The sequence below is a fragment of the Chrysemys picta genome, chromosome 3 (genome assembly GCF_011386835.1).
Source record: "Chrysemys picta bellii isolate R12L10 chromosome 3, ASM1138683v2, whole genome shotgun sequence".
NCBI classification, from domain to species: domain Eukaryota; kingdom Metazoa; phylum Chordata; order Testudines; family Emydidae; genus Chrysemys; species Chrysemys picta.
This window is the reverse complement of record NC_088793.1, coordinates 70,163,786-70,184,241: the sequence shown is the minus strand read 5'-3', so window position 1 is coordinate 70,184,241 and position 20,456 is coordinate 70,163,786. Positions and strand designations below refer to the sequence as shown.

Below are 20,456 nucleotides of genomic sequence, written 5' to 3'. Positions count from 1 at the left end.
TGTGTTTTCTTAAACTGTCTGGGAAAAGGGTTCTTTGGGGATGCTTATTATTTGCTTTGTCCTTCTGACAGCAGAGGTCCTCTGGGTGTGGCTTGCAGCTGTTTACTTGGGCCAGTGACTTTTAGGAAAGGCTACTGGTAGATGACGTGTCCCTCAAGAAACAGGAATCTTGAATTATGAAAAATATTGAGGTTTTATGAAGGAGTGTCTAAGTTCAATAGAGTGGAAAATTGTCCAAATATGAAAGCTAATTTTGAATCTCTTTAAAACTTTTATTTTAAACGTTTATTTGATGTGGATGGTTGAAATCGCAAAAGGTTTTATACCGATAAGGTTTTTCCATATGGCTGGCTGTGAAAGTAACTGGAATATAGACTGAAGGAACAGTTGCTAAAAGAAGATTTTTACATGTCCCTCTAAGTTAAGGAAAGTTAAGGAATCTGCCATTCGTGCCATAGAATACAATATTTAGTGCTCTAGGATAGTCTATCAGAACTAATACATTAACGGTAGAAGATTTAAGCACTTACAATTGAGCTGCAAGCACAAAACTAATTTCTCAAGATAATAAGCATCACCCTCCCCAGGTTTAAGTACCTCAGGGCGGTGCCTGCTTTTGTTACAGTGCTTGCCATAATGGGGCCCAATACTGACTGGGACTTTGGGTGTTACTGCAATGCAAATAATAAATACTAGAACAGAACTGTAGCTGTTGTGTATATAGCATAGTTCTTTTAATGTCAATGGAGCTATGCCAATTTACACTGTCTGGAGATCTGGTCCAGTGTTTTTTACAGTCATCTGATAAGACAACCCTTTTTTTCTGAGTTTTGTTTGAGTCACAAAGTTTCATAGTTATAGGCCTCAGATCTCTGTTGTGTTTTAATATCTATTCAACAGTCAGTCATCTTTATAGATAAAAATTGCTTATTTATGACTTTAACCTATATAAGCTAAATGTTAGGTATTGAAATATCTCTGTAGTTATTTGAGGTTAAAAAGGCACTTTTCTAAAGTAATGATCACTATATGATTACTTATAAAACTTCCCATTTTAATGCATTTTTATAGCTTCATTCTGTTGAGTACATTTGATTAAACTAATAAGGCAGTTACAATTAAAATATTTGTTATACATTTATAGGAGATATTAAAGATGACATTATACTTTGAACTGTTTTCGTTGCAGATATATGATGATGATTGATGGCAAGAATGAAGTTCATATGATTGACAGAGATAACTCAGTGTTTCATGTATCTAACCTGGAGTTTCCATTTCGTAAAGATCTTCGCACACATTTAACAAATACTCTGTTGGATGGGGTAAGGTGCATAATGTTTATTACAATGCTATTTTTCTGTGTTCAGCAACTAAGCCAGATCTGCAGTTCTGGGGATAGTGAATGTTAGAATTACAAGAGTAATGTGTTCAGTATCTATTTTCCATTCATTATTTCTTACCAGTCCATCCATAGAGTAGCAATGCTGACTGCTCAGCAGGGGCTGAAATCAAGATGTTGATTGGCAGCCTCTGAAAAAGAGGAGGAAGAAAGCAATAAGGAATAAAACATGACATGAATCTTTACACTTGTCTCCTTTGACGTTGGAAACATTGCAAGTGAATTGAATTATCTTCTACATCTTTTTCAGGACTCATTTGCTAAACTTTAAATGAACTCGTATTGAAAAGATCCCTTTAGTTTCTGTTCTCCCACCTTCATTTTTTCAGCTGATTTTAATTATTGTCTCGTGGTTTATGTGCTGTTTTCACCCTCTATGTTAAAGTTTATTTATCTCTGACTAAAATATTGCCAAACTATCAGGCCTATTTAAGTTTATGTAAATTTTCAGCACTACTTGAAGTTTTTAAACTGGCAGATTATCTGGAAATTGAGTTTATAAAATACCTGTAATTATGTAATTCAGCCCAGCCTTTTAAACCGAATATTGCTTTCCAGAGCCGTTAAGAGGAGAGAGGCGAGGAGAGAGCAACTCTTCTTCACCTCTCTTTTTGGGGAGAAAATGGCTGCATTGGCTAGCAGGTCTTGGGAGGGTTGGAATCTGCCCAAGGGGAGGGGGATGATAGTGACACCACCTCGCACAGAGTAAAAGTTACCAAGAGCTTTGGGTTGAAAGAATCCTGGGTAACAACTAGGTAAGAGAAGCCTTCCTGATGGGTCTGCTCTTACAGCTATCAGGGTGACCAAAGGCAGGCTGCCGTTCCCATTTCCTCTGCCTCCTGGAGCTGGTGCTCCCTCCTGTTATGTTCTGTACTACCCTTTGGGCTTGCCACATTTAGGAATCATTCTCTTTCCTCTCCTTAATGAGCTACTACACCTAAAGAAGGTCACAAACCAAGCTGTCATCTTGAGAGGGGGCTGTTTAAAGGAGCTCTGTGCCCTTTGAGCAGCAGTGGGAGGCAGAGAAGCAGGCAACTAACTAGAGACAAAGCTCCTGCACCCCCTTGCAGCAGCAGAAAGCAGGGAGCACCAGGAAAACAGAAGTACACAGCTGAGGAGCTCTAGGACCAGAGGCTGTTGCAGGAGGGTTGTGTACCTTTGTAAAGATGGGAACTGCTGTAGCCACGGAATCTATAAATCACTGGAGGTAATTGGGACCCCTGATAGGCCATACTACTGTTCTTTTTGTCCTTCCACTCCTTTCCCCGGAAGCTTAAGAGAAGTAAAGCTCTCTCAAGGCTCACAAACTGCAACCAGTCTTTGTCCACTGCCACTCATCCATAACTCACAAAGTGATTATGGTTGCCATATTGTTGAAGTCTCTGCAGCTTTTCTGTAGCCACTCGGTAAGGTTGTGTATTGTCAGCATAATTCAGACAGTTTTTCTGGTGACATGCTGAGTATCTTTCTAAGGTCTAGTGTACGTTGGCAACGCTAAAGCGCTGCCGCAGCAGCGCTTTAATGTGCCTTGTGTGGTCATGGCGAAACTCTCTCCCAGTGCTCTAAAAAAAACACCTTAACGAGGGGCGTAGCTGGGGCACTGTTTACATTGGCACTTTACAGCGCTGCAACTTGCTGCACTCAGGGGGGTGTTTTTTCACACCCCTTAGCGAGAAAGTTGCAGCACTGTTAATTGCCAGTGTAGACAAGCCCTAAGACAAATGGCTGAGTAGGGAACCAGAAGTGGTTATATTACTCTGCATTCCTTACTTTCTCCCATTTAATGGGCTAGCCCTCCTACCTTTCTGTCCTTATCTACAGAGGTAGTAACCCTAAACTCAGAATTCCACAGTTACCTCATGCTCTCTTCAGGGATCAGGGTTTGCAGCAATGGTGGGTCTCCTGTCACTTACCCAAGTGTCAGATTTTGCCTGAGTAAATGGCTCCAGTGCAGCTGCAGAGACTCCAGCAAAATGGTGATCACAATGACTATGTGGGCAGTGGGTGAATGACAGTGGACAAAGATTGGCTGCAGCTTATGGGCCCTGAAAGAGCTTAATGGTACAGTGACTTTCCCAGCCGGCAGGCATGTTTTCACACAGCTCTGGCAGTGAGAATGCTACCAAAATGAAGATGTAGAGGGGTGAATTTGTAGCTGGCTTCACTCTCCTATATATAGAACTGTTGTTATTGTTACCCATGGCTGTTGTGCAGCATGAAACCCTGACACCTCAAGAAATACTGGAGTGACCAGAGCTACAAACAATTGGTTATCTGCTTTCAGGACCTATGAATACCTTGTTTAGTCTACCTTTCACATACAATGTCTAGTCTTATTAAAATATAAGTGTCTCATACAATTTAATGTGTAGTTATGGGGATGCATAGACTCTCTGATGTTATTTGTATTACTGTATAGCCGCCTAGGTGCTAGTCATGAGCCAGGAACTCCACTGTGGTAGGCATTGTACGGACACAGAACAAAAAGCCTATACCTTCCCCAAAGAGTATAAGTATAAAACAAGAGTTGACAAATGGATAAAGGCAGATGAGCAAGTACAAGGAAGGAGACAATGAGACAGTATTGATCAGCATGTTAGGCAGTGGTCTCAGCACACCAGCAGCATAACTGTTGTCAAGTTTTTTGTAGGTATTGTAGAAAAGGAGAACTTTAAGGAGAGTTTGAAGGTGGAATATGATTAGTTTTGTGAATATTTACAGAGAGCGCCTTCCAAGTGTGAGAGGTAGCATGGCACACTGCTTGCCAGGGCAAAAAGCCTACACGGCTTCGGCCTTTCTGGGTCTTACCTAAGAGCATTCAGCACCCCCATTCACTGTGCGCTTCCTGCAGCAAGTCCACCTGAGCGGGGCTCCTGGGGAAGCCAAAGGGCCCTACACCCCAACTCTGCAGTCAGCTGTGACTCCGCCAGAGTATAAAATGGAAGGTTTATTAGTTGACAGGTACACAGCGTAGAACATAACTTGTTAGCACAGAAATTAGTGACTTTCAGCCACGTTCATCTTGGGGGAACCCTGGGCCAGACGCCGTAGACTCGCCCTTCTTCAAGTCCCCCACAGCAGATTGAGCTGGAACCCATTGCCTGGCCTCCGACATGTCCATTGCTACTCCCCTGGGCTTTGTCCTGCTTCCCAGGCAAAATGTCACCTGATCACATTCCCCCTCCTGCTTCTCAGGTTGTGAAGGGCATCGGCCATAGTTTACGTGCAGGCAGCTGGGCAGCCTCATCTGCCCCCAAGGGTCTCAGCAAAAGTCACACACCCTTATTCCCACCACCGAGGCATTGATACAGTACACAGGGAAACTGAGGTACACAGTATTAACACAGGACAGTAAGACTTGCATGCAACATAAGGGGGAAAACCCCACTTCGTCACAAAGATGATGCCTAGTTTACAGGTCTGAGTGATAGGCAGGAGGGTGGTGATGTTCAGTGATAGAAAAAAGAGGTAGCAGAGAAGACTTGGAGGGGAAGATTAAGAGCTCTGTTTTAGTCATGCTGAGCTTGAGCTGACAGCTAGACATCCATGAGGAGATATTGGAGAGGCAGTTGCAGATTTTTGTTTGGACAGGAGGAGACAGGTTAAAGTAGAGGTAGATCTGTAAGTTATCAGCATAGAAATGGCAGTTGCATTTGTGTTTCCAGATGAGAGTAGCCAGACATAAGTTATAAAGGGAGAAGAGAAGGGGGACAAGGACACAGTCCTGTGGTGCCCCTATAAAAAGTTGGATGGGGGATGAGACATGCCAAAGGACACACTAAAGGAGGAAGAGAATTAGTAGGAGGGAAGAGTCACAGAGGGCATGGGTAGATAAGATTTCAACAAGAAGAGCATGGTTGACAGTGTTGAAGGAAGCTGAGGATGAAGTACTGCTTCTGAACTTTGCCTGAAATGAGGTTGCTAGAGACTTTGGCGAGAGCTATTTCAGTTGAGTGTAAGGCATGGAAGCTTGATTGGAGAGGATCTAGGATGGAACTGGAGGAGAGGAACTCTACAGTGATTGTAGATAGTGCATTCAGTGAGCTTGGAGATAAAAGGGAGAATGGAGGTGGGGTGGTGGTTGGAGTGGAAAGTGGGGTCCAGGGTGTTGGTTTTTTGTTTTTTAACCTGGGCAAATCTAAAGCATGCTTTTATTGTCTAGCCCCAGGGAGCTCAGGAGATCGGATGGGGTCACTGGGACAGGCAGAGGGATTTGAGGAGGGAAGAGCAAATGATAAATATCTGGATCTGTGACTGGGAGAAAGAGCGTTGAGGGAGGGGAAGGGGTCATGTTATATTCTGTCAATTTTGTTCTGGAAAAATCCACAGGATCCTGTGCAGTGTGTGAATTGTGGACAGAAGGAAAAGGTTTTGAGGAGTGAGTCTAAGGCCTGGTCCACACTAACCCCCCACTTCGGACTAAGGTACGCAAATTCAGCTACGTTAATAACGTAGCTGAATTTGAAGTACCTTAGTCCGAACTTACCGCGGGTCCAGACGCGGCAGGGAGGCTCCCCCGTCGATGCCGCGTACTCCTCTCGTCGAGCTGGAGTACCGGCGTCGACGGTGAGCACTTCCGGGATCGATTTATCGCGTCTAGACCAGACGCAATAAATCGATCCCAGAACATCGATTGCCTGCCGCCGGACCCGGAGGTAAGTGTAGATGTACCCTAAGGTGGTGAAAAGGTGGCTGAAATTGTGGTTTTAGGATTCAGTTAAGTTGGAGTAGACTTGTTCAGCTAGAGAGACAGCAGAACTGAAGGAGGACAGGAGAACAAATACGTAATGGAGGAAGTCAGCCTGACCACAAGATATCTGCCAGCCACACTGCAGCGTAAGAACAGGAATAGGGGAAGCAGATGTTGAAGATGAGCCAGGACTGGCGTTGGACGGGTGGACCTTGCAATGGTATTTAGGGGTACAAAACAGTTGAGTGTAGGATATGAAACATGGAGAGAGTAAAAAATCGTATCAATGGAAGGGCGGCCAGGGAGGACAAGAAGTTGTCCATGCTGATGAACTGCAAGTCAGAGATGCTGAATGATAGCATGTGGGAGGCCGTTGATGGGCAATGCTGAAAGAAATCAGGTGGTGGTTGGAGAGGGGAACTTCAGTTATTGAGAGAGATGTTCTTGGTGAAAACCAAGTCCAGGGAATTTTTGGTGAATGGAAGAATTAAACCAGGTCTAATGATGAGGGTGAGGAAATTCTTAAATATATCAGATGCTGGAAGTCTGTCTGTGAATCTTCATGTGCTCATCAGGGACTAAAATGAAGGATGATAAGAACACTGCAGAGAAGCCAAGTGATTTCTTTGCATCAAGTCTAATTCAGAGGATTTTGGAGAAATACATACTTTTTTCAGTAAATAAAAGAGGAAGCATTGGAAAAAATTCATAAATTAAATGGCAATAAGACTGGATGGCATACATCCAAGAGTTCTTGAAGTAGTTTCAGAATGAGGACCCTGAGCTGCAAACATATATTTATGATCCTCATTAAAATCACATAGGCTATGTCTACACTACAGTTTGTTGGCATAACTTATGTTGCTCAGGAGAGTGAATAAATCACCCCGACTGACATAAGTTATACCAGCATAAGGGCTAGTGTGGACAGCGCTAGGTTGGCAGAAGAGCTTCTCCGGTCAACATAGCTTTTGCTGCTCATGGGGACTGGAGTAGTTAAGCCATTGGGACAGCTCTCTCCTGTCTGCTTAGAGTGGCTACAGTAGAGCGCTTACAGCAGGGCAACTGCATCGGTGCAGCTGCGCCGCTGTAAACTCTGTAGTGTAGCTGTGACTGTACTATACTAACCAGGGGACTGGAGGGTAATGTTTTAGAGACAGTAGAACCTCAGAATTATGGACACCGTGGGATTGTAGGTTGTCCGTAACTCTGAACAAAGTGCAGTTTGGGATCCAGATCCAGCAGTTGACACTCCAGGCTAGGATTTAGCAGCAGCGGAGCAACTGAGTTTGAAAGCTTGTCCCCCTCTGTGCAGAGGGGTGTGTGTGTGTGTGTGATATATGTCCCCCTCCTGGGAGGAGAGGGGGTTAAAAACAGCATGGCCCCCTCCCGCCCGGGTGAGTGGGGGTAAAAACAGCACTCCCCTCCCGGCAGTGGGTGGGGTGAAAGCTGTCCAGACCCCAGCGTTGCTCCTGCTCTGCTGTCTCTGACTGCCTTTGCCTGGCAGCTCCAGTGTCTTGCTATAAGTGGCTGACCCACGAGTGGGGGTGGAGGTAGGGGTGGGATGAGGCGGGGGGAGGCAGCCCAGATGTGCCTACCTTTAAGATGCAATACAGGCACAGTACAGTACTTGCTTTATTATTTTTTTAATCTCTTCTGCTGCCTGATTGGTTACTTACAGTTTCAGATGGTGTCCGGTTGACCGGTCTGTCACTCTGGTCCTCATATCTTTGAGGTTCTTCTGTATCTTTGTTAAAAGTGCCTGGGTGTAATCTGTGAATTTCTGAAGTAAGCCTTATTTCCGTATCAGATAAACTTGTTGAAATGACAGTTTCAAAAAATATAAAACAATAAGATAAACATGATATGGTAAAGTAAAACCCGCACGGCTTCTTTTAAAGGAAAATTGGGTCTCTCCAAATTTCTAGAATTCTTTGTGTTGAAAATTTGATGATGAACTGGTGCAAAAATATATTTGGACTTTCAAAAAGCTTTTGACAAACCCCATAATAAGTCTAAATAGTATGTTTTCAACATTAGAAAAGATCGATGGTGGTGCGCCCTTATTCTATACTAGGATAGTGGTTTTATGTATTAATATCTTGGAAAGGGGGTAAATAGTGAGCAAAATTTTTAGAGAACAAAATAACGAAGTTTTTTTTAGAACTCTGTATTAGAAGCAGGATTCTGTGCTAGATGAATCATTTGGCTGGCCTAGTATGGCAATTCCTACTATGTTCCTATAATCTTATTTTCCTCATGGACTGTTATATCAGTAACTACACCTCTACCCCGATATAATGCTGTCCTCAGGAGCCAAAAAACCTTACTGCGTTATATGTGAAACCGCGTTATATCGAACTTGCTTTGATCTACCTGAGTGCGCAGCCCCGCCCCCCGGAGCGCTGTTTTACCGCGTTATATCTGAATTTGTGTTATATTAGATCGCGTTATATCGAGGTAGAGGTGTAATCCTTTGAACATGCAATAGAATTGGTGTTCTCTCCTGACTCAGGGCTCTCCTGACAAAATGTAAGATCAAGTTGGCATGTAAGCTGCTGCTTGTACACCTGGATGATTTTGTCCAGTTGGTCCTCACATTTTGTGGGTGGTTTTACTATTATGAGGTGGGTCCTCTTGCAGCCTTTGATGTGTTGAGTGGTTTCCGGGTGGAAACCTCCTCCTTTGCTACCTAAACAAATACTTGTTTATCAGCCCTTGGAGTTCTGAGCATTGACAGATTTTACTTGCCACATTCCAGATCATTATGGGGGACCCATTAATAGCAAAACTGAGAGGGACCTTATACCGTACATTTTTTTCCTTGCTGTTGAGATTGACACACGTGTCTGGGAAGCCCGGCTTCTTCAGGACAAGTGGGATGTGCTCTCAGATTGCCCAGAATCATAAACCACTGTGCTACCCCATTGCCTCAGCAAGAGGTAGCGTTGCTGGAGTGTAATCTGTGAGAGTCAGCTCCTTACCCTACCTACTTGTCTGCCTCACCAGCAAACTCCTCAAGATCTTGCCAGTCTTAACCTTGCTTTGCAGATAACATTCAGTGTACCAGAGTTCCCCGGAGGCATATCTCTGAAGTGTCCAGGGCCTCTTACTGGACGCTCACAGAAATTCCCAGGTTTTGCTGTCTCCAAAGAGACAGAATATATACCAGCCAATTGGCTCAACTGAGATGCACACCTTATTTTAGTATAACATTACTGAGATGAATTTATAATAAAACAAGAATAAGTTTATGAATCAAGAACAGAGATTTAAATATTAAACACAGATAATAGAAACAGAAGATGGTTACAAATAAAACCGAATAAAACATGCTTGCTAATGTCTTAAAATTTAACAGATTATTATCCTGGTCTCAGACAATTTCTTATATACAGTCATTTTTCAGCTTCCTCAATCCACATAGTGGAGAGATCCACCTTTCATAAATTCCAAGAGCGCTGGCTTCCTTTTGTTCCTTAAATGATGGATAACAAAGGAGTCCCCTTTCTTTCCTTTTATAGCCCAGGAAACCTTTGAAAAGTATTATTTGAAAAGTAAGCCCAAAGAAAGTTAGTCTCCCCTGCTGCTTGTTTTTTGGGGTACAGATGCCAAGTCCCTTCTTCATCCCTTAGTCAGTTTGCTCTTTCGATTAGCTTGATCACTTTATTTACCATAGATGCAAATATACCTTTGTCCTTTTCCTGTAATCAACCCATGTTGTTTTCTCATCCTTCTGTTAGCTTGGCTCACAGAGACAGGTAAATCCACATTCTTTTGTCTTAGGACAAGTTTGTTTGTCCTGGAGTGGAACTGATGATTATGGTAATATAGTGGTCCCTTGCTCTCTGGCTCAGAGGGAGGCCACTCTATCTCACTGGGTCAAGCAACAAAGGACAGTTAATTAGCAGTCTATAGCTCTGAGCAGGGCAGAACAGTCAGTGGTCTCGAGCCCAAGCTCCCAGGCTAGGGCAGATGGCACTCACAGTCTGGAGTTCTGGCCCTCTGGGCGGGGAAGAGCAGGGAGCAGGCTTTCACCAAGGCCTCATGGGTAAGGCACTGAGCAAACACAGTCTGGGTCTCGTAGCCTTCTGGCTGGGGCAAACCAAAAACACAGCACAGGCCTTCTGGCCAAGGGGAAGTTGGCCACCAAGTGAGGTTGGAAGCAGGGGGTAGAAGGACCCGGGCCCACCCTGCTCCACTGGGTCCCAGTCCAGGACCCTAACAGTGACAGATGGCTCCACCACGGGGTCAGCGGGGATCCCACCGAAACAAGGTGACTGGCAGCAAAACCGGTTGAAAGTCTGGTTTCCCTGGGCTACTTCCTACTAGAGTCTGGGGATAGGGCTCTGTAGTCCAAAGATCTTCCGTTTCCTCAGGGTACATGGTTGGTGACAGTCCTGGCAACTATTTCTCCAGGGTCGGTATCCTGCGGGGGGGGGGGGGGGGCACTGCACAGTGCAGGTTCAGCTCCAGAGTTTTGCAGTGGGCTGGAGATATCTACCTACTTCCCTAGCTCCGGCCCACCTGAGCTGCAGGGCCCGCCTTTTATACTTTCTGCCACACCCCTCTGCTTCTGCCACAGGGGGTGGGGCTGGTTTGACTCCGCCTACCAGGGGGATTGTAGTGGTCTCTTGCTCTCTGGCTTGGAGGGAGGCACTCTGCCTCACTACAGGCAGAATATCATTGGAAAGAATTTCAAATGACAACTCTGTGGGACTGGCTGGTATTGTCCAAGCTCAACACTTAAGTGTGATGTGGCCCATGCATTCGTTCTGCCATTGAATTAGCAAGGGCACATCTGTAGAAATTTCAGAGTTTTCCTAGGAACTTTGACAGGAAACCATTAGAAACACAGACTTTCATCATGACTAGCTAGGAGTATTTTGTCACAGGCTGTTCAGTCTTGGGTATATAAGAGTACTCTGAACATTCTGGGGTAGGGGATGCCATCTAAGCTGTTTGCTATTAGTATGTTGTGGTAATAATCTTTTCAAGGAAGTAATTGAAAGTGCCAGTTAGAATTGGTGTATTTGGGAGGATGTGGGGAATCTCTCCTCTTTGTGCATTTCACAAGAGCTGACAATTAGGGGCTGCAGGATGTTGGGGGAGCTGGGCTTTCAGTACAAATGTGTGGACTGGTGGGGCAAGGACTTCTATGCATTGATATTCATTTGTGTTTGGGGCTGGTGTGTTTATGGTGCCCTCGTCTGGTGCTTCAGGATGAGACTAATAGTTCCCAAGTTTGTGGTAAATAGGAAAAAGGATTAAGGGAAGTCCTTTCCCAACAATAAGCTAAATTGGAAGGAACTCCCAATCAATCACTGTTTATTTCAGGTTCTGCATGTTATTTTATGACATCCTGGATTATGACTTTACAAGTTTTGTAGTTTTGCAAAACTTTTTGTATTGTAATACATTTTAATAGCTCAGTTTATTGGTATAAAATTATGTATAAGACAGGATCCTTTCAATTTTTTTTCATAAAGTCAAAAGCAAAATGGAATGAAATTAAAAAGGCTTGGTTGGCTGAAGTACCATGAGATAGAATTAAAACTTTCCATATCATAAATCCTTTTTCATAATTCAAATTTCTAAATGAGTATGATCAATGAAGGGTAATGAAAGCTGCTTATAGAATTTATTGCACATTCAGATACGTTATTTTGTGTGTGTTTGAAAATGGAATTTCTATTTCATATTTAAGCATGACAATAGTTCAGTCTAGTAGGTGGTTTGTTATTTAATGCTGGTGTTAGATGGATTTTATTCCCACTACTGTTCTTAACACTGGAAATATATTCAGTTGTTTTTTTAACCCTGAGATGAAAGTCTTGTTTTAACAGATTGTTGCTAATTAGTGCTGAAGAGCTGTTGAAGTTAACTCTGTAATTGCCAAATTAAATAATTCTTTCTTATTGGTCTTGATGTAGATATTCCACTCAGGACAGTGGAGATGTATCAGGGTTGGAAGGGACCTCAGGAGGTCATCTAGTCCAACCCTCTGCTCAAAGCAGGACTAATCCCCAGACAGATTTTTGCCCCAGATCCCTAAACGGCCCCCTCAAGGATTGAACTCACAATCTTTGGTTTAGCAGGCCAATGCTCAAACCACTGAGCTGTCCCGCCTCCTAAGAGGTGGTCCAAATGGTACTGATTTTTTAATACATGAATTTAACAACAGAGTTTGAAAGAAGAGGAGGTTCTTTGACATTCTGCTGACATAGTTGTGAACAGATATAACATGCCAGGAGGAAAGAAAAGAGAAAGGCTAGATTGACAAAATAGGTAGAGAAAGAGAAATGGACTAGGAAGAACATATAAAAGATTAGTTACTAATCAAATTTTCATTCTGAATTTAAAAGAAAATGCATCCTGCTAATATAGGAGGTGGAAAGCAAACTGGAATAGTGAGTTTAGTAACTTTGTGATTAGAGAGTAATCTTAAATATGCTATTAACATTTCTAGCATTCTACTTCAATTAATGTTGACAGTTTTAAGGCCTTCCAAGATCTGCTCAGGCACACTGTGGAGGCCCTTGGTATAGAAATTCTGGTTATATAGGAGAGAGCTCATAAACTCCTTGACATCTGGACTATATCAGCTACTGCCAAGATTACTCCCAATCAATGAGGTCATTCTTGAGCCAGCCAAATATCTCTGGCAAACTCCAGCCACTATTCAGCCCGCATCCAAACAGGTGGAGAATCATTATCAGATGTCCCTGAAAAATTTTGAGCACTGTTACTCTCTTTGAAACCTGGGATCATTAGTAGTCAGTGTTACGGAAAAATCTAAGTCATTGAAAGGTAGAGAAAGAGAAGAACCCCATACTTGGTACTGAGAGAAAAGAAATTACATCCATTGGATGCATGTAGAACTCTGCATTATTATATTGACAGGATTAAACCATTCAGACTGTGAACACATCTATTTCTGGCTATAGCTGGATGTTCAAAATGTGAATCTATCTAATCTCAAAGTATATAAAAATGGATACCACTACGCAGCTTTTTGTGTTACCAAATGGCTGATGTACCTCTCCCACCAAACATCAACTAATTCCAACAGTGATAGACTTTTTCCTTCTGCTTCAGTCCCAGTGTTAGAGATTTTCAAGATGGCAATGTGCAGTAACCCACTGATATTTTTTGTCAAACACTGTGCCTTGGACTTAGCAGCTAGGTCAGATGTCAAGTTTGGGAAGCCAGTCAATCACTGTTCAGCTGATGCAGCTGAAACTCCTCATCCCCACCATTCTGAAGAGGATCCTGCTTGCCAGTAACAGTGGGATTCACACTGAGGCTATGTCTATACTACCGCGGTAAGTCGACCTACACTATGCAACTGCAGCTACGTGAATGACTTAGCTGGAGTTGACATACTTTAGGTCGAGTTACCGCGAGGTCTGCACCGCGGGGTGTCAACAGGAGAAACTCTCCTGTTGACTTACCTTACTCTTCTTGTCGGGGTTAGAGTACAGGGGTCGACTGGAGAGCGATCTGCTGTTGATTTGGCGGGTCTTCAACAGACCTGCTCAATCAACCACCGGTGGATTGATCTCAGAGCGTCGATCCTGGCTGTAGTGTAGATATAGCCTGAGACATAAAGAATGGTTACTTACCCTTCAGAAGCTGCGGTTCTTTGAGATGTGGTACTTGCTGTGGACCCCACAACCCACCCTCCATCCCTCTTTTGGTGTCCTCAGCTACTGTGGGCTTCAATTATGAGGAAACTGAGTGGGAGGCATGGATGCTATGCCCTCTGACAGGAATAAAAGGAGGCACATGGCATGTTCACAGCCCCAACGAGTGTTACTTTAAAAAAAAAAATCTGATCGTGTGTATATTGGGTGCATGTGAAGCTATAGATTGGAATCCATAGTGACTACAACATCTTGAAGAGTGGCAGGTTAAGGAACCATTCTGTATTGAGAAATTAAAGCAGAAAGATTCTCTCTTGTATTTCTAGGCTCTGTCAGATGAGGTGCATTTATAGCTTCTGTGTTTTTTTGAGTTTACGAAGGCTGGCTCCGTATAGAGCATTGATTTTTTGCTCTTTTGATTCTTGACATAGGCTTGCAGTAAAAAATTACACTGAAATTAAGTGGGTAGATGGGAAAGATGCTTGAGGGAGGGAAGGAAGAGGAGAAAGATAGAAAAAATAGTGATTTTAAGGTCTGATTTCACACAGTTTATTTGAACTAGAAATAAATGCTGCATGCTACTGGTAAAATAAGATCCTCAGATTTGCAATGAAATTTAGGATGATTTTTTTAGCCTAAATGGTTTTCAAGATATTGGACTTTACAGTGGTCACTGGTCCCTCACTCTAGCAGTGCTCTCTTGGCACTGTTCCAGGTGTTAGCTCACAGCGCTATTGCTTTTGTAACATATTACCAAGTTATGCTCTGCAACCTCAGAAGATTAGGGAAAAAAGAGATTAATGATGTGGCATAACCTCACCAGTTTACATCAAATGAGCCAACCATTGGAACTTGCTCTCAGGTTAACCTTGCGGTTTGTAAAATTAAAGTAACCATTAATGAAAAGTGGCAAAGCACACATATCCTAGAAAGCAAACTTGGATTTAAGCCACGCTTTCTCTGCTTTTAATCTACATGCTTTGATACTTTATGCATATAACTTTGTGTTTTACACTGTCGTGAAACTAATTTTTATTTTTAAATTTGTATTTTTGTTTGTTATAATCTGAAAAGTTACTTGGTAAAACTGACCTTGTGGGGCTGCATGTTTTGAGTCCCAATGACTGCCTGTTCAAATGTGATTAGTTTACAAGTAAAAGGTTTTTCTAACAGTAAATGCTGCAAACTCAACTTGAGATCTGAGTCAAGCTGTGTTCTTTTTGGCTTGCATATTTTCAAGGAAGCAGTCAGAACTTAATAAGCAATTGTATTGATGTATGTTTCAGAACTGAATCCATTTTGCTTTCTAATAGCTATATTGACTAAAGAGCTCAGAAAAGTAAAAAGTAGTAATATATTTGGGGCATTCTGTACGTTGGGGGAGCATCCTCTAACTCACATATTCCTCATTTATATATAATTGTAATATTGCATATAAAGCAGGCCGTATGAGGTATCAGGGGAAAGGTTATGATCTGCTGAAAGTCATTTTTTATCTAAATCTGTATATCATTAATGCATATGAATTTATGTGAATGTGTTGTATGGTTGTCATTAAAATATGCTGTGGGTTTGGGAGACACCCAGATACTAGCTCTCCAGAGACAATGACAAGGGAGAGTGCTAAACAGATATGACCAGCCATTGTCCAGCAGAGGAGTTACAATATAATGACTCACTTGCACAAGGCCACACCAGGGGAATTGCTCAACCTTGCCTGGGGACTCAGCCCTCCAGACATGCCTAGACTTGTGTTCTCCATTCACATGGGACAAAGGGTATAAAACAGAACACAGTGGCCACATGCTTGGCCTTACTCCTGCCTCCATCTATGCTGCAAACAACAAAGACTGAAGACTCCAACAGAGGAGACCGGCCCAGGTTTAAGGGACAAACCTGTATATTAAGGGCTGCAATAGCCAGTGGGGTGAAAAAAAAATGCATAATCTAGATGTTACCCAGTCTAATAGGGTTGAGAGTTTAGACTGCATGCTTATATTTTATTTTATTTTGGTAATCACTGTGACTTTTTGTCTACCACTTAAAATCTATCTTTTGTAGTCAATAAACTTCTTTAACTGTTTATTTTTAACAGTGAGTTTGCCTGAAGTGTGTGGTAAATCTGCTCAGGTTTGCAAAGGCTGGTGTATATCCACTTTTCATTGATGAAGCGGTGAACCAATTAATAAATTCGTCTTGAGCAGTGCAAGACAGTATATTCCTGAGGTGCAAGGCTGGGTGCTGGGGGGATTCGGTTGGTGCCTTTCCCTGTGTGATTCATGAGTGGCTCTGGGAGCATTCATACATTCTAGCTGGGTGTGGGGCTCCACATGCTGTTGTGCTGAGTGATAACAGCACCTGGAGGGGTTTGCTGCTTGTCACTAGCAAAAGACTGTGAGAGAGAGCCCAGGCTGGAGAGTTAAGGGGGCACAGTGGTCCCACAGTCCCAGTCTGCACCCTGGGGAACCTGTCAAAATATTTTTGTCAGAAAAGTAAATAAATTTGACATAAATACACACAGGACAGATCTAGTAACCATAATCACAGCAATTTGGATAGTTATGCAGGCAAACGTCAAGTTTATTTTAAAATATTAAAAATATCAAGTGTTATGCAGATTGAGAGGTTAAAGTTTAGTACTATATCATATATTGTTGTAAATCAGAAAATGGTAAACTTTATCTTCACAAGCTTATTTTTCTAGAGGTAAGTATCCTGGTACATGATCCCTGCTCTTAGCCTGCAATATGTAGCAGTGATGAGTTGCTTTGATACCGCTAATATTTTAAAAATTTAATGAGGCTACAGTAGTTAAACATTCTATATTTCTCTCTTTTTCAAAAGAGTCTGTGTACCCACACATTCATTTATTTTTTGTCAAAAGTCATGTCTGGGAAAAGGTATTAAATAGAATAGTGGGTTTAAAGGGTGGTGGTAGACAAGTAAGGTGGCAGATGGTATGCAGGGAGGGGTAGAGAAAGTAATCTGCACGACAAGAAAATTCATGGGAAGGCTCATCTTTAGTATGTGGGAGGAAAGTCATGTATAGCATGGGAACAATTTGAGTTGAGAAGGAACTGTCAGGTGGTGTGTCAGAATGTAGCAGGGGAGGGACAGGAGGTGGGAAACATGAGATAGAGGTCACATTTACAGTAGACTGTTTCACCCGTAGAATTCATGCCAGCATCCAGCCGCTCACATTAGTTTTGATAAAGCACGTGCACACTTGGCCTTTGCTGATGCAGTGTGTCCTTATGGCAAGAGCCTGTATGGGCAAAAGATGTACAGCACTGTAAGTCGGTATCCCAGTGCTCCCACCTCACTATTCGGCAAGCTGCCTTGTGGGACTTCCTTTTTTGCAGTACATTGCGGGGTAATAGCTCTCCTTTCATGGAATTATGGAAGTTTGAGATCATTTCCCCATAATTCCTTCCATCCCATGGTCTTTTTGCACTTTTTTCTAAAATTCACACAGTTCCCTCCATTACATCCCATAATCTGCTCTTCCTCACACTGGTTTTCAATCTCTTCTCCATTTTGCTGTCAAATTCATGGGTGCTGAACAGGTCAGTGGAATTCTTGTTTCTGTTTTAGAGATGGGCCTGATTTTTCTCTATTTGCAGCACCTCAATTACCACAGCAACTGGTTGTGCAGCAGTGAAAATGAAAATATTGAGGAAGAGTGGATGATGTGGACAAAGAATGGAACTGGCCAGGTGCTGCATTCATTCAATGACCAGCTGCGCACAGTAGAGTAGCATTTTTGGCCTGTGAAGTAAGCACTGAGTGATGGGATTAGATCCTTATGCAAATCTGGAATGATCTACAAAGGCTGCAGAACTTTGGGATGCAGAAGAGGACATTGCTGAAGTTGTAAGCCAAGCTTGCAAAAGCCTCCAAAGCATGCACACCAAAAGAGAGGAGTTTTGATAGAGGAGAAATGGGTAGAGCTGGGCAAATAACAGATGTTTTGTTTTGCTGGCTATTTTGAAAAAACAAAAATATCTAATTTCTGGAAACGGAAGCAACATTTTTTGAAATCTTTTGGCTAATCAAAAAGTTGAATTTTTTTGAATTGAAACTAATTTTTTCTTTTTGTTTTGACCCAAATAAATTTGTTTAGACTTTCAGGCATTTTGACAAAAGAGAAGACTATGTAAAGAAAACGAGGAGTTGGTGGTGGTGATGGTGCCTCCCCTTATAAGCTTTAGCCCAATGATTAGGGCACTCACTTAGAGTGTGGGAGACCCAAGTTCAGTTCTCCTTTCTGCCTGATGAGAAGAAGGGATTTAAACTTGATCCTCCCACATTGCAGGAGAGTATCCTAGTCCCTGGGCTATGGGATATTCTGGTATGGGACTTTGTCCTAGCCACCAAGTTGTAGAGTCATTCTTGCTATCTCTCGCTCAATTATTATCCATTATTAATGAATAACTATGGATTGCAATTACAAATGACAGTGCATAGTTATTGGGCACCAGCAGCACCACCACTTTATCATCCTCCTTGCTTTTTTGTGAATATAGTCGTACTTCCCTTTGCTTTTGTCAAAATGTCAGAAAGTCTAAATAATTTTTTTGAGGTTGAAACAAAACATTTCATTTTGACTTTTCTGGTTCAGTTGAAACTATTTGGTGAGCTCAGCATGAATTCATGAATAGTTTTGTTTGATCTGAAATTGCATTTTTTGGAGAATAAACTATTTGTCTGAAACACTTTGCCCAGCTCTAGAAATGGATGGTTATTGTTCTATAGAAGCTTGTAATCCCTTATTGTTATAAGTCAGTGGGCAATCAGTTAGGTGTTGGAAATTTTTTCCAATGGTGATGGTCGTCATCCAGGTGTGTAACACCATTAAGTGTGTCTTGCTGCCCAGGATTGTGACTCTTGACAATATGCAGGAAATAATAGGGATATTTGATGCAGTTGTCTTGCCAAACTGTGATAGGGTGATAGATGCATATCCTGATTCTGCCTCCCTCCCCTTCCCAACCTTGCTTCTGCATACATAAACAGAAAGAGGTACGTTTCCATATTTATGTAAGTATTGGCTGATCACTAGGGATGTTTCAGTGACATGATCGTTGGGTGGAAGTGTATGATGCTCACATCTTTAAGAATACAGGATTTTTTGAAAAGCTGCATGCAGGGATGTTTTTCTTGTAATAGCACATTCATATTGGTTGGGTTGCAATGGTAATTGTGATTCTCTGGGCCTTAGCCTACGTGTTACTTCTGTGGCTCATGAAGTCATACACTGGGCACCTTGAACAGAAACAAGGAAAGATGTAATTATCAGCTAAACAGGTGCAGAATGACCATGGAGTGTGCAGTTGGCAGATTAAAGGGATGCTGGAGATCTCATGTCTAGGCCAGATCTCAGTGATCCAAATATTCTTCTTGTTATTGCTGCATGTTGTGCTTTATGAACTATATGCAAAGCCAAGGGGGAAGTGTTACCAGCAGGGTGGAGGGGGGAAATGGAAAAACTGATTCTGAGCAGCCTGACACAAGAATAACTACTAGAGTTTGTCGAGATGCTGTACATCTGATGGAGGCCTGAGAGGCACACTTTGCCAGTGTGCAATAGTCAGTGTGCTGCTTTTGTTTTATTTTGGAATTAATTACAGATTTACTTCTTACAAGTTTATTGATTTGTGAATAAATTGTAGTTGGCATGTCTATTAATTTTAAATGCATTGTTAACATTTTATGAATCTGGTGAGAGGGTACTGATTTGAGGAGTTCACGTGTCTTTTGAAAAATAAAGTCAATAAATCACAATTTTCACAAAATAAAACTTTATTGAGCAGTAATAAACAACATAAATACTTCTAAAAAGATTTAAAACGACTAAAAGAGTGCAAGATTCTGCTTGCCCTGGGATGAATCACAGCTCAGTATAGGTGTAGTCACAGCAGTTCTTATTTTCCAGTGAAAGGCATACTATGGCAGGCTATGCTGATACTTTGGGGTGTGTGTGTACAACCTAGGAGGAGAGAATTGTCCATGAAGTGCAATGGGTGCTGGTGTGCAAGTCTTTGGGTATTTTCCTTGGTAGTGCTTTGGAACATCTGAGTTTGAGGAGCTGCATGTTGTCTTGGTGCACTTCCTTATGTATCTCTCAGTCCTGCCTTTCCTCATGCAAGAGCTCCCTACACTCTCTAGTTTTGTAAGCCCTGCCCTCAGAGATCTTGAGCAGATTAGAGAATGTGTCCTCCTTTGTTCTTTTATTCCTCCCTCCCCGGCCCCTTATTAAGGGCAGTCTTTCAGCAGATATGGAGGATAACCCAGCCAGGCTGCTGATAAACAACCAGACAGACATTGCTAGATTTAAAGGGTTAGCAGACAGGAAAAGATAAGTGTTACAACTCCCTAAAATGTTACCAGAAAGATTTTCATAAAAATATGGAGTGATCAGACTGACTGCCATTTGCTTCAGGACTGTTCAGCAGCTCCCAATGTGGTGAATTTATGGCCGTACTTTTCAAACCCTCTATCCATGAGGGGTTGGGGGTCCTGGGGAAGTGTAGGGGTAGTGTAGTAAATACTGCTAAATTTATTACAGGCAGTGATAATTCTGGCTGGTGTCTTGTGGTGCACCAAAGGCCCAAAGAAGGTGTTATGGATTTACAGGATCTGTGCTATGCTCTGGCCTGTAGATAATCTCCTGGGAATGCCTGTAGTCTTCCAGACCCCCAAATGGTCACACTCTTCC

At 42.4% G+C, this 20,456-nt stretch overlaps 1 protein-coding gene across 3 annotated transcripts in view; it reads left to right on the top strand.

The window, feature by feature from the left end:
• Positions 1–20,456, top strand: part of RNGTT (RNA guanylyltransferase and 5'-phosphatase) — a 415,119-nt gene that overhangs the window by 130,763 nt on the left and 263,900 nt on the right. For all 3 annotated transcript variants that reach the window (XM_005299708.4, XM_005299707.4, XM_024103027.3), the window contains exon 9: positions 1,190–1,325. In XM_005299708.4, the coding sequence (XP_005299765.1) occupies positions 1,190–1,325 (136 nt within the window). The remainder of the gene's footprint in view (positions 1–1,189; positions 1,326–20,456) is intronic.